The sequence below is a fragment of the Schistocerca piceifrons genome, chromosome 5, assembly GCF_021461385.2.
Source record: "Schistocerca piceifrons isolate TAMUIC-IGC-003096 chromosome 5, iqSchPice1.1, whole genome shotgun sequence".
Lineage (NCBI taxonomy): Eukaryota > Metazoa > Arthropoda > Insecta > Orthoptera > Acrididae > Schistocerca > Schistocerca piceifrons.
The window spans coordinates 321,926,060-321,941,087 of NC_060142.1; the positions used below are offsets into that span (position 1 = coordinate 321,926,060).

Below are 15,028 nucleotides of genomic sequence, written 5' to 3' on the forward strand. Positions count from 1 at the left end.
TACTAAAGATAACACGATGGTAACAGCATGATGATAGCACAGCCTTTTTGGAGATACAAGGTCTCTAAATTTACTCAACCAGGTTTCACAAGAATTATGTTGCCTTTCTTCCATGGATTTGCATTTAAATTCCCCTAGCATTTCTCTTACATTTTCATATGGGCTGTACTGATCTTTTACGGTATTAGCAGAACATACCTGATTTTGTTCAATGTCTATTGTCATTGCCTACTTGATAAGGACTCCAAATACTGCAAAAAATTATCTGGAATTGTTCATGCTACTGTCTTGTATGTGATTTCCTTTACAGGTGCACTTCACTTTCCTAGGATCCTTCCAACAAATGTAAGTCTTCCACTCTCCATCTGTAGTATTGATTTTGCTTCATCATTCCACTACACATCACTCCTTAGCATTACACTTAAGTGCGTAAGTCATGTGAAATGTTCATCAGTAACCTTGTAATCATATATTATTCAGTTCTTTCTTTCGTTACAGAGAGCTGCCATTCATTAACCAAGTAGAAATTTTGTCCAAGCCTCTCTTCATTTCCTTATTATCACTCTATGAAAATAAGTCCAACTAACGGGAACATTGTTTCTTTACCCACACAAATCTCTCATGACTTTCTGAAATAATGCGCCATTGTACCCTACTTTTTATTATGAGAAGCTTCTGCAGTGCCAGTCATATAAGCATAATGAAAAGATTACAAAAGAAAGAAAAGGATACTGTGCTATAGATTACCAGAAAAAAATTGAGGATACAATTCCTAAATTTGTTTGATTTCAATTATAAAAGTGGATTATTCCAAAGAGACATATAGCTTCAGCATTCATAGAAATGTTTTTTAAACTAATATTTCAAATTTTGCACCAATTAGAATATAGCAACAACTATAAATTTACCTTGTCTGTTTTACCTTCTCTATAAAGGACATCATGGTTTATGTCTGATACTGATGCACCAGTGTAGTCAAAACCCATTTCCTGTAATAGAAAACGACGTGACTGCACTTCAGAAAAACACTTACAGTTTCCTCTATAAAATTAAGGGCTAAATTTGTAAAGAAATGTGTTGTTATAAATAATTCAAGTTAAAATCAATATAAATACATATGATAATGATAAAAGAAATGTCAGAGGACATCACAGTGACGTAAAAAATTTAGGCCACGAAAGAGCAGAAAACTTGTATTACAACATAAATAATGAAAGAAAATTAGAAGGTGAGGAACTGCACTGGTTGTTATGTGATTGCTGCCATTTCCACGAATCTAAAATCAATATAGTATATCCTTTTGCAGGTTGGGGACCAGTCCTACAAGAGAGTGCAAGAATTCAAATACCTAGGGGCACTTTTCACTGAGAACTCGTCATGTGAAGCAGAGATCAATGCCAGAAAACAAGCAGGAAACCGATCTTACCACAGCCTAGCACAACTGCTTCGGTCCAGATATCTCTCCACACAGTTCAAGATTCGACTGTACAAAGCCCTGATCCAGCCTGTTGTTCTATATGGCTGTGAGACATGGAGTATCCAGAAACAGGACTTCCATAAGCTCCTTGTTTTTTAGAGAAAAGTGCTTCGGAAGATCTTCGGTCCGGTTCGGGATGCAGATATAGGGGAATGGAGGATCAGATACAACCAAAAGCTTGAGGAACTATACCAGCAGCCCAACACAGCAGGAACTGTCAAAGCCAAACAAAAGCAGTGGGCCGGCCATGTGGCCCGGATGGAGGATCACAGATGGCCTCGGAAGCTCCTGGATTTCACACCTTCTGGAAAGAGACCGCCAGGGAGACCCAAGAAGCATTGGAGGGATGGACTCCATGAAGATTTAAACAAGTGTCAATAGATGTGAACGGATGGTGGATAGCAGCAATGGACTGAATACAGTGGAGGAGGAAACTTGTAGATGCATGTGGTCCACTGGGCCTGATCACGTAGTAGTAGTAGTAGTAGTAGTAGTAGTAGTAGTGTTGGATAAAATGAAACTTGCTACAGATCACATTTCGAATTGAAGTGGAAGTTCCTTTAGTCCACGAGGAAGCTGTTCTCTTCCAAATATTTTCTCAAATGAAATATAAAAGCCTTTGTGGGACTTGGAAAAGTGAGAGCAATGGCAGGCTGAAGCTTTCTCTCAATCTGTAACATGTGATAGGACAGACTGGATGTATAACACAGTATGTCAACAGCAACAGTTTGAACTTTTGTTTGGCACACCATTTTATTCTGTTTGCAGTGTCTACAAAATATTACATTGGTTCATGGAAAACACTTGCAAATTAAAGGAAACAAATCCAAGTGTGTCAGCACTTTAGCATTACCTTATTTCTTGCACTACATAATGTATGAGACACCAAATACTGCTGATTTATTTATTTATCTTGTATTCTGTAGATCCAGGTAGTGAGTTAGTCACAAGGATGTGGAATGTGTCAAATGATGGGCAGTGATTTAGCATACTCAAGGCTGCTGCACAGGCAACTGCATTGAACAGAGCTACTTAGTCATGTCGTGTTACAGGCGACATCGATGTGCAGATCATTGGGCTACTGTCTACAAGCTTATCAATAGAATCGATTTAACATCAGGCTCAAAGAGGATCAAAAGTAAAACTGTTAAAGGCACTATCCTTTCTGGCCCTTATGTTTTTGTAGGTGGAAGCTTTCTTTCAGTATTGCTCACACAGGTGCTGTTGGCCATGGTAATGGATGGATAACTGTGGGTAATATGATAAGTATAAATGCAGCTTTGGCTGGTCTTGAAAATTTCAAGATGAGGGATGTTATTGTGTATAAGACATTATAAGGAACTTAATTAGTTGATTGGTTTAAAAGAAATCTTTCAACAAAATAACAAGAGAAATGTGAATGGCAACAAACTGTTTGTAAAGTTAAAAGTTAAATATCCTGCCTGTTGTTTGACGCACCACGAGCTCAACTGTCAGGTGGCTTTAATTTGCATCCATCAATTAGCTCTGTATATGTGTAACTAAGAGAAGGATTCAGAGTTATGCATCAGTAGTTATAAGACAATAGACAAAACAGATCTTGTGCTGCAGTTATGGAATGGAAAGTGCTAGGGAGTCCAGTGAAACTCTCAGCACAGAATTTATGAGAACTGTGTTGCTTACCCAGGTGTAACTGAGCATAAGAAGACAAACATATCGTACACACACATTCAAAGCAAGCTTGAGTCACCTGGAATTTTCCCTATTTGTGCTGTATTGTACTTCATCAAAATGGTGGAGATTCTGGACTAGATTTTATCTTTTATTTCAGATATAAATATTTTTCTAAGTATGGAACTCACACTACAGGAAAGACAGATATTTCATCCATGGCGTTGCAATTGGCAGTTTGCAACCTAATTTAGATGTTCATCCTGAGGGGGGGCAAAAAAAAAAAAAAAAAAAAAAAAAAAAAAAAAAAAAAAAAAAAAAAAAACCTAAAGAAAAACACATATATATATGTATATACATACACATGTGATTTCTTATGGACCAGTTTGAGGCCAAAGTTTTGGGTTAATCTTGATACTGTAAGAGGTAACAATATTCTTAGAGCTGGCACTTAGAAACAACCAGATATCATCAACATACAAGTGGTGGTTACAAATGTGAAACAGATATACAGTGATAGAATAACTGGCCAATGACTAAATCTTGAGGGAACCTTGACAGCATATTCTCCATTCCACAGAAAACACTCTGATACATAATTCTCACTAGCTATCAAACAATGACAGCTTGCCAGATAAATTAAAATTTACTATACTGATCTGCTACAAGTGCTTACTCAGGTCACGTTTAAGACAGCAAAATTAGAAAGAAAGCTGCTACTTTGAAAAACTGCAACTGTTTCAACGTGTCCCTGTTTTTTACCTCTTGTACTCAAATTTACTTTATGACTGCTCGGTTGAAGGGGTGGGAGGGAAATGTTTCCAGGGTGTAGCCAACCATGCTTCAAAAGGTTCTGCATGTACCTACACAGTGAACATGTGGCACTCAAGAAAGAGCTACGATTAGATGCCAGCTGGCACGTACTGCTCGACTCGCTGAAATGTCAATCATGAAGTAATTTTCCTTGGAATATAGTGCAATCTTGATATCTACAGAACTAGTATATTTATCATGGAACAACAGTCATAACTAATGCTTGATTACAGCAAACATAGCTACTTGTCAAGCAACTACCAAGGATCTTCAGTGCTTGAATCTAGATAATTTGTAAGGGTTCTTATTAGATAAAATATTAAATTTTTATTTAATTTGTGAGGATACCCAATTTTTTAAAAAAAATTATGTGCTATGGGAACTTCTTGACACATTTTGCACCAGAATCAGCAGCCTACAACACTAGCATAAAACAGCTGGAAGAGAAATTATATAAATAAACTAGAACCCACATCTTCAATTCAACACTTTTTAGTGCAAAACACATAAAACTAAGCTTTTTGGCTATTTTATGTGTATTGACACAAGCTTTGCTTGGTATCCAGCTGAACCACAAAGGAATTTTTCACAGTTTCTACATCTACTCTGCAATTCACAATTAAGTGCCTAGCAGATGGGTCTTCTAAGCACTTTCAGACTGTTTCTCTACCATTCCACTATCCAAGACCACATGGGAGAAATTAACACCTAACTTTTTCTGTACAAGATACTACTTCTCTTATTTCCATTACATCATTTCTCCCTTTGTAGACTGGTAACAGTACAATATTTTTACCTTCAGAGGAGAAAGTTGGTGATGGAAATTTTGTTTTAATGACTGCCACCCCAACTTGCTTATCACTCCATCCTGGACTTTCCGTTGTTTGACAGGCTAATTTTTCTAGTTTTAAACTGCACAGATATACATTTTTTGTGAACTGTTTACAGTAAAGCAGGTCTAAGTGGATATGGTTATCCTCTGATTGTGTTTTGGTATGGCTGTATTTGGTCCCTTGGTAAATATGTTTATGACATTTGAAAACATTATTTGTGGAGAATCTTTTTAAATAATCGGAAGCTTGGCTGTGTGATTTTCACAGAGGAATGGGCTCAGAACAACACCTAGTGTGATTTCTTAATTTATGGTTCCCCACTCAAAGTTTAAGTTGTTTTCCTGTAGTGCAGTATGTCAATTTAATCTTTTGTGTAAGTAAATTTCTGTGGCATGTCATTACATCTTAATTTCGGAAAGAGAATTTGGGAATCCACATAACTGGCGGGCTTGGGAGTCACAGAACACAATAGAATACTTTTTGTCATTGTGTTCCGTCATGACTAGGCCTATATTTTTGACATCTTAAGCCTTACAAAAGACAGTAATTGTTGGCTGTATTCTCAATGTAACAATGTTTTGCAGCTCAGGCATTATGAAAAAATAAACTGGGGCAGATATTTAAAATATGTAGCAAGAAATATTGAAACACCATCTTCGTCTTCGAATAAGATAGTTGTTCCTGACTATGCTAACTATGAAGCAACAGCAATAATGCGACAGTAAGTGCACCTGAGTTAAGCACTTGGCTATCAACTTATCCAAATTAACATGACTCTCTCCTTATTTGCAACCTATGGTTAGAAATTTCTCTAAAGAGCTAGTGCTGCCATACATAGACAATAACGTCAAATTCCATGGAGTATGCAGGGAACATTTTTAATTGGAGTGGCTGAGGAAAAGTAATAGGGCTAACTTCTCCTAGGCGAGTGGAGGAAAAGTGAATAATTCAGTCTGCCTTATGGGCATAGAAATACGTTTGGAGGGCAGTGTGGAGGGTAAAAAATCGTAGGGGGAGACCAAGAGATGAATACACTAAACGGATTCTGAAAGATGTAGGTTGCAGTAGGTACTGGGAGATGAAGAAGCTTGCACAGGATAGTTGTAGCATGGAGAGCTGCATCAAACCAGTCTCTGGCCTGAAGACAACAACAACAACAACAACAAAAATCTAGGTGTGCATCAGTCATATAGTAAAACCACAACTTCCAGTTTTACTTTTGAAGCTATCAAAGCTTATGGACAGAGGGTTGGAATTTTCATGACATTCGTTGGGACCAGGGCATAATAATTTTAATGTGTTCTGTTGCAATATCTTTTATTATTTAAGAGGTTTTTTTTTTTTTTTAAATTACGAAGAAACGCACGTCATAATCCAAGTATTGTAACTACATATACCAACGGTCTCGACTGATGGCGAACTGGACTCAGATTATAATGACTTCCAAAACAAATATTGATCTCCTATGATCAGCATACCACTTTATAAAACATTGTTCTTTCTTTCATTTGATAGAAAGTACCTGTATATTCCACCAATGACTACCCACAAAATTCGCATAATGACCTAGCTGTATTGTCAATATTTCCTTTCCAGATGTCATGCTGAATTTTAAAATTCGCACTTCAAACAAACACTCCCCCCATCAACATGCAACTCAACGTCAAAGTCTTTCTTTGCTCAGCTCACATATAATTTACACACCATTCTGTAACCTATCGAAACTGTATACAATAAAGGTCGATTCACACTGGACGTCAACGGAGCGGACCGGAATGGAAGGCGTTGTAAACTTTAAATGGTGGTATGTACATACTAGATAGAACCCACACAACACCATATTTCTTAGTTCGGGATCAAAAGAAGAAAGTGAAATTATCAGATACCACCCCTAATACAAAAAGTCTAAATACAATATCAGAATTGGAGAACCAACAATGATAAACCTTATTAATAGGCACAGGAAAATCGGTACATAACGGATGTCCTTGACAAATTTCTTGACGTTAGCGACAGGTGACGCTCTGCAGATGCATACCGAACGCTAGCGGTGAGAACTGCACTGCTACAGTGTACGAAGCGATGGCAAACGTGCCTGCTATGGCTATCGCTATACCCTTTACGGATAAGATATTGCAGTCGTTCAAAGTTTTCGCATTGATGCGTTTACAATTGCTCGTGCTTGTAGCAAATAAAGAAAACTATGCCAGTAGCATTTCCTCATTGCGTTCTGTTATGTTATCTACTCAACATGAATACATCGTTTCAGTTTGAATGCTGACAATGCGGGAATGGGTACAAATAAATAAAAAATTTGCTGTTGCATGTTTCAGATGTTCATCCACAGAAACAGCGATACTGTGTTGTGTGAAAAGCCACAAGAGACTTTTGCAGCTAGATAAGAAATCGTCACAACACTTTCGATTACGAACACAACTTTAAACGACAGCAGCAAGATCAGTACAGTGAGCCATCAAATGAAAAGAGGTCACTTAAGGATAGCAAACATAATTATGTAGTATTTACAGTACATAATTATTCAGAGTATTTAGAATTTGAACATCAGACATGGCTAAAGTTCTAAGAGCTGCTTCATTGAAAAAATACAAAGTATCAACCGAGAAACCTACACAAGTGACGTTTGTAAAATATAGTGGCTTACATTCTGCTGCTAACAACAGCAAAGGGAATGTGCGAATGCAGTATTCATGAATGCGGGCACCTATAAGAGTGCAAAAGGAAAACTTCATGAATTAGAGACACAAGAGGTTAAAGCTATATACAAAAACTGGGAACATGCCAAGTAGTTCATCTCCATATCACTTAGGTTCCTAGGAGAGTCAATGAAGCCACATAATTGGCTGATTAGAGTTGTGACAAAGGCAGCTGGTTCTATTATGTCATACTGTTCAATCATATTCGGTTGGATCCACATCTTCATTATAACAAGAGTTTATACCTTAAATTTCATGACCTGCTGAAAAACATATCCACAAGTAATACTAAGGTAAAGTATTTCAATTATACATAAATGTACTATATTATATTCTATCAGTAATTACGTTGCATGGCTTATCTTTGTTTATTTAAACAAGTTTGAAGAGCCATTAAGAGTTGTTCTAGTGAATGCAATAAAAAAATTGTGTGTTCAGAACATTCCACACTAGACATTAATGCTGAAATACTGCTGTACATTCCAGCGCCGTTCATCTGGATATTAGGATAAATTCTAGTGTTCAATTCTAACTTATTACTAAAGACAGCTTGGCCTGAAACAAAAGTAATCAATCCTACCTAGGAACAAGGCTGCTACACCTCAAGACACCAGCATTAGGGCTCATATTACTACAATATGAGAAAAGTTTTCAGCTGCTAACCTAGAGTGAACCTTATGTTAATCAAATTCTTACCTTACATTAATCAAATAAAAATGAAATTCTGATACTTTAAATGATGAATACTTATTCTCCTATTTTTACGATAAGCTTTCTCTTTTTTTGGAAATTCACCTTGAAACTTAATTTGAATTGAAGGCCTAATTTTTCAGGTGTACAAGTTCGAGTTTTAAAGTTATTTTAATTGCATTGTGTTACTGTATTAATAGTAGGCACTTATATTAGAGTTCCACAAAACTTTAGTGACTCTTGTGATTTGTAGTTAATAGAATATTATTGTTATTTTCTAGAAATCTTTTCTAAAAATATTGTAAATAACCATGAGCAACAAATATTTGAACTGCAGTAGGTAAGTCAGTTCTGGGGTTCTATGCAGCTGGTTACACTGGGGGGGGGGGGGGGGGGAATGTAGGGGCATGGGAATTGGGGAGGTAAATGAGTCTCTTCCATGGTACTGCAGAGTGTGTTCAAGGGGTAGAAAAATAGCATAACAGGAAGGGCAGATGAGAGTCCTTAAGGCTGAACTCGATAGTGCTAGGGAGGAACGGATGAGGTTAAGGGTGGAGAAAGGTGAAGACAAGTGGAAAGTGGCAGCAAGGAACAGGGGCCACAGAAATAGAACAGTCTCTGACAGTTTTATAATTGGCACAAACAATAGATTTGCCTTGCTACCTCAGTTAACTAAGCAAGAGGCTCAGGTAGATGTAAGTGTAGTTAACACTCAACAGACTTTCACCAGGAAACCAGCTGTTTCAAAAAAAGTTCTATTATTAGGGAGTAGCCATGGAAGAGGTGTGGGCCAGATCTTACAGGAAAAATTAGGTGACAGGAACTAGGTCACAAGTTTTTTCAAGTTCAGTGCATATCTTAACCTAGAGATAGAGGATGTAGGATCATTGTGCAAGAGTTTTTCAAAGCAGGATCGCCTTGTGATAGTGCATGGAGAAGAAAACATTATTGATAGGGATCAGGGCTACAATATTGAGTGTGACCTGGTAAAAATAGCAACTGGAACGACCATACAAGTGTTGGCTTGGTTCCTGCTTTCATGCAGTATGATCAGCCCCAACTGAACAGCTCTGTCAGGAGGGTCAATATAGAGTCTGATCAGCTGCTTCGGGGAGTTACTTTGTCAGGCATAGTTTTGGTTCCTGCTGATACTACTGGTATGTGGGACGTCACATGGAATTCCCTGCATCTCATTAGGAAAGGGAAGGGTAATTGGCTGGTGGACTGCGGGCACTGAAACTCACTGGAGTACAGTGCATCAGAATATTAGAGGATTAAACATCAAAGTAGATGAGCTTCTTGTCTGTTTAGAAGAATTAGAAACTGGGGTGGAATAGATGTACTATGTCGTCCGACTATCATATTGCTATATATATGGAAAAGACATATGTAGGTAGATATAAGATTTCAGCATATGTAAGTAGAGACACAATGGAGAGAGGAGTTGTCATATTTTTTAAAAAATTATCATAGTGTGAAAAGTTTTGAAATTAAAAAATTTTGTGTAGAGCAACATATAGAAGCATGTGCGTGTGAGCTTAAACTTAATAATGGTAGTTTTATAATTGTAGCTGTAGGTCCCCAATGGATAATATTCAGCTATTTTTTAAAAAGTTGGATTCTCTGTTGTGCCATCTGTCAGACAGAGAGAAGCAAATTATTGTTTGTGGGGATTCAATGTACACTAAAGAGCCAAAGGAACTGGTACACCTGCCTAATATTGTGTAGGGCCACTGTAAGCACGCAGAAGTGCCGCAACATTATGTGGTATGGACTCGACTAGTGTCTCATCTAGTGCTGGATGGAATTGATACCATGAATCCTGCAGGGCTGTCCATAAATCCGTAAGAGTACGAGGGAGTGGAGATCTCTTCTGAACAGCACATTGCAAGACGTCCCAGATATCCCCAGTAATGTTCATGTCAGGGAAGTTTAGTGACTAGCAGAAGATATGTTCATGCTACTGTCTCTTTCTAGTGTTCTGAAGGAAAGTAGTGTTGTCATTCGTCTACCATAGACGATTCTGTATGCTCTGAGTTCCCCGCTGGTGTGGGCCTTCATGTTGTAAGCTCTGAGTATGTATGGTTTGTGGGCATCCAACGAATCGTGCTTACTGTCGAAATAGTGATTTATAATTCTAATGAGAGTTTGATGAACTCTTTCCACCTGGCCATTCCACTCTGGATGAGCTGGCGTAGTCCTTAACTCGTCAGCATTCAATAACCTGCACATTTTCTGTAGTTAGTTGGAAGTAAAATTGGAACCTTCGTCACTAATTATAGAAGTAGGAGGGTCATATTTCAAAATACACTCATTAAGCAACACTTGCACCATAGTCTCAGCACTCTAGGATTGGTATCATTATTAAGTTTCTTGAGAAATGATCCAGAATGTTCAAGATATAATGATTTCCATCTTTTGTTTTTGGAAGTGGACCTACAATATCAAGACTCACTCGTTCAGAAAGTGTGCTTGTTTCTCGGAGTTTTTGCAGAAATGCTTTGGTTTTGATCGCATCATTCTGCTTACTGCATGCATCACAACATGAAATGTAAGCATAAGCTTCAGCTTTCCAGTTTGGCCACCAATAGATTTGTGCCATTCGGAGTTTAGTTCTTCTTTTGCCACTGTGTCCTGCCAATGGACTACCATGGCACTCTTTTAACATTTTTTCCCATAGACTTCAGGTACAACGATATGTTTTTCTTTAGCAGCGCTCTTTTATAGTATTCCATCAAGAACCCCGAATTTAGGATCTTTTTTTCAGGACTGTCACTGCATGTTAGCCTCATGGGCATTTAATATTCCTCTTCCCTGCTGATTCTGAAACATACTCTGACTTTCCTACTTAAGCCATCCACATGGCTGTGTAGTTTTGCAGGTCAGTGCCCTGCACTGAATTAGTACTCACTTAAAAGTAAGATCCACAGGTTAATCTACTGCTGGGGACTTCCAGGTTGAGCAGCTACTTCAGTGTGCAATGAATTTACTGCAATGAATTTTTGGCCAACTAAGAAACGTTGGCTGTAGTTTGAGCCATAGACAAGTGCACATAATTGCTTTTCCATTCTCGAGTAATTGCATTTGGCTCTCTTCAGAGTGAAGTGAATGAAATTGGATTCTATTCTAAATTGATTTCTTATGATAATATCAATCTGACGCGAAATAGCTAGCGTCAGTAGCTAAGATGAAGGGTTTGAGAAGTCTGGGTAGGAGAATAAGGCAGTCGTTATCAAAGCTGTTTTCAGTGTTTACATTTCTTGGCATCATTCGGAACTCCAAGAGAAAATTGCTCCTTTTTTTTTTAGTAGCTAAGTCATCAGTCGTGCTATATTGGCATACCCTTCAATGAATCGTCGGTAATTCACAGAGGCTACGAATGCTTGCAGTTCTTTCACATTAGTCGGTTCTGGATAGTTCTTCACGGCTTCTACTAGTTTTATGCTAGGTTGGACTCCAATTGCGTTTATTGTATGTCCCAAATACACAGAGGCGACAAAACTCATCAGATAGCGATATACAGGGTGTTACAAAAAGGTACGGCCAAACTTTCAGGAAACATTCCTCACACACAAATAAAGAAAAGATGTTATGTGGACATGTGTCCGGAAACGCTTAATTTCCATGTTAGAGCTCATTTTAGTTTCGTCCACCTACGCTCAATGGAGCACGCTATCATGATTTCATACGGAATACTCTACCTGTGCTGCTAGAACATGTGCCTTTACAAGTACGACACAACATGTGGTTCATGCACTATGGAGCTCCTGCACATTTCAGTCGAAGTGTTCGTACGCTTCTCAACAACAGATTCGGTGACCGATGGATTGGTAGAGGTGGACCAGTTCTATGGCCTCCACGCTCTCCTGACCTCAACCCTCTTGACTTTCATTTATGGGGGCACTTGAAAGTTCTTATCTACGCAATCCCGGTACCAAATGTAGAGACTCTTGGTGCTCGTATTGTGGACGGCTGTGATACAATATGCCATTCTCCAGGGCTGCATCAGCGCATCAGGGATTCCATGCGACGGAGGGTGGATGCATGTATCCTCGTTAACGGAGGACATTTTGAACTTTTCCTATAACAAAGTGTTTGGAGTCACGCTGGTGCGTTCTGTTGCTGTGTGTTTCCATTCCATGATTAATGTGATTTGAAGAGAAGTAATAAAATGAGCTCTAACATGGAAAGTAAGCGTTTCCAGACACATGTCCACATAACATATTTTCTTTCTTTGTGTGTGAGGAATGTTTCCTAAAAGTTTGGCCGTACCCTTTTGTAACAACCTGTATATAGATGGCGGTAGTATCACGTACGCAAAGTATAAAAAGATAGTGCATGGCCAGAGCTGTCATTTGTACTCAGGTGATTCATGTGTAAAAGTTTCCGACTGGCTATGGCTATACGTTCGGAAATTAACAGGCACTGAAGGCGAAGTAGTAGCTGGAGCTAGACGCCTGTGACATCCCATTTCGGAAATTGTAGGGAGTTCAATATTCCACTATCCACAATGTCAAGAGTATGCTGAGAATACCAAATTTGAGGCATTACTTCTCACCACTGACAACGCAGTGTCTGGTGGCCTTTGATGAACAACCGAGAGCACCAGCTTCTGCATAGAGTTATCAGTGGTAACAGATAAGCAACACTGTGAAAAAATCGTAGATATCAGTGTGGGATGTATGACAAACCTTTCCATTAGGAGGACAGTGCACGAAGTTTGGCGTTAATGGGTCATGACAGCAACGACCGACGCGAGTGCCCTTGCTCACAGCACGACATCAGCTGCAGTGCCTATCCTAGGTTCTTATCCATATTGGTTAGACGCCAAACGACTGAAAAACCGTGGCCTGGTAAGATGAGATTCGATTTCAGTTCGTAAGAGCTGATGGTAGGGTCCAAATGTGGCACTTACCCCACGAAGCACAGACCCAAGTTGTCGACAAGGCACTGTGCATGCAGCTGGTGGCTCCATAATGGTGTGGGTTATGTTTGCATGGAATGAACCAATCATCGACTGGAAATGATTATGTTCGGCTACTTTGAGACCATCTACAGCAATTCGTGCCCTTCATGTTCCAAAACAACGATGGAATTTTTATGGATGATAAATCCCCATGTCACTTGATCACAGTTGTTCGTCGCTGGTTTGAAGAGTATACTGGACAATTCAAGCAAATGGTTCTGCCACCCAGATTGCCCATCATGAATTCTGTCGAACATTTAGAGGACATAATCGAGAGGTTAGTTTGTGCACAAAATCGTGCGCCCCAGCAACATTTTCGCAATTATGGACGGCTACAGAGGCAGTATGACTCACTATTTCTGCAAAGGACTTCTAACGACTTGTATCCCATGCCTTTAGTCATCCCAGTGCATTCTACTTCAGGTACAGAAAAACGACATTTTGACATGGATAGGGAAAGATTTGCACTGTACAGTCTTTCAAATATGTCTCGTAGTCTTTCAGCATGTTGTTGCATGTCTTGGCTGAAAAGATAAACCAGACACAGAGTGGGTGTTAATCCTCTGAGGACAGTAGCAATCATCATTGGGATGTTGCTGATGTGTTCTGGACTCTAAAAGAAAGACAGTTATAGTTGTACACACCTATAGGCATAATAAACGATGTTTTAGCCCTATCGTCTGGATGTGCAGTCAGTTGGTTGTACCTGCTGGAAATTGCGCAATGAAATAATTAATTCTGATAACGAAAAATGCAGGAATAAAGCAAGCTATATTTTAGCATCCATATTTACACAGAACAGCACATTACCATCTGTGTTTAAGGTAATGCGACAGAGTATGCAAAGCACAGTCATAAAGGCCTATTGTGCTCCATGCAATACACTTTGCCAGACACTCATTCACACATGACTACATTGTTCATGTATCCCCAACAAACCCTCCTTCCACCTTTGAACTGATATTTCGGAGGTAACTTTCACAAGTCAAACCATATTGTCTCACTATCTTCCGAAATTTCACCTCGTTCAAGGGTTTGGTTAGCAGGTAAGCCAACATCTCTTCTATGCATAAATAGTCTACTTCAGTATTCTCTTACTCTATGTGATCCCTTATAAAATTGTGCTTTTATTGGATGCGTTTGGCTCAGGCACTAGTAACATTATTTTTGGCTAAGTTTATAACTGCCTTGTTGTCATAGAATGTCTTGGTGGGTTCCGTATTGATATCAAGCTCTATATCACTTATTAGAACCTGAGCCACAATGCTTCTTGAATTGTGCGTGACAGAGCAGTAGACTCAGCTTCTACAGTTCTCATGACTGCTGTTTTCTGTCTTTTACAAGGCCAGGCTGTAAGTCCTATCATTGATCTAAAACTAATCCCATAATGGAATGTCTGCTCTCCAACTCACTTCTCCAATCTGCATACTATAGTCTTCAAGTTTTACACTGACGAGTCGAAACATTATGGTCACCTGCAAATAGCGTGTTTGTTCATCTTTGGAACGAAATAAATCACTGATTCTGCATATCAGGGAGGAAAAAGGAAGGAAGATTGGGTTTCACGTCTCGTCGACATCGAGGTCATTAGAGATGGAGCACAAGCTCGGATTGTTTCAAGGATGGGAAGAAAATCGGCAGTGCTCTTTCAAAGGGACCATCCCAGCATTTGCCTGGAACGATTTAGAGAAATCAAGGAAAACCTAAATCTTGATGGGCGGACCCGAGTTTGAACCGTCATCCTCTCGAATGCGATTCCACTGTGCTAACCACTGCTTATTAGGATCCGACAGTTTGTTGGTAAGTTTGTGCAGGTATGTGACATTAGATGTCTACCCACAGGTCATTTAATTCTTGTAAATAATGGGCCGCTGATTTGCGAATG

At 39.0% G+C, this 15,028-nt stretch overlaps 1 protein-coding gene across 1 annotated transcript in view; it reads right to left on the reverse strand.

Moving 5' to 3' along the window:
• The window catches only part of LOC124798256 (protein misato), an 80,734-nt gene extending 74,304 nt beyond the window's left edge, over positions 1–6,430 (reverse strand). The window contains exons 1-2 of the mRNA XM_047261575.1: positions 6,296–6,430; positions 909–989 (exon numbers count right to left, since the gene is read on the reverse strand). Coding sequence (XP_047117531.1) covers positions 909–989; positions 6,296–6,376 — 162 coding nt within the window. The 5' untranslated portion in view covers positions 6,377–6,430. The remainder of the gene's footprint in view (positions 1–908; positions 990–6,295) is intronic.
• Between the last annotated feature and the right edge of the window lie 8,598 nt (positions 6,431–15,028).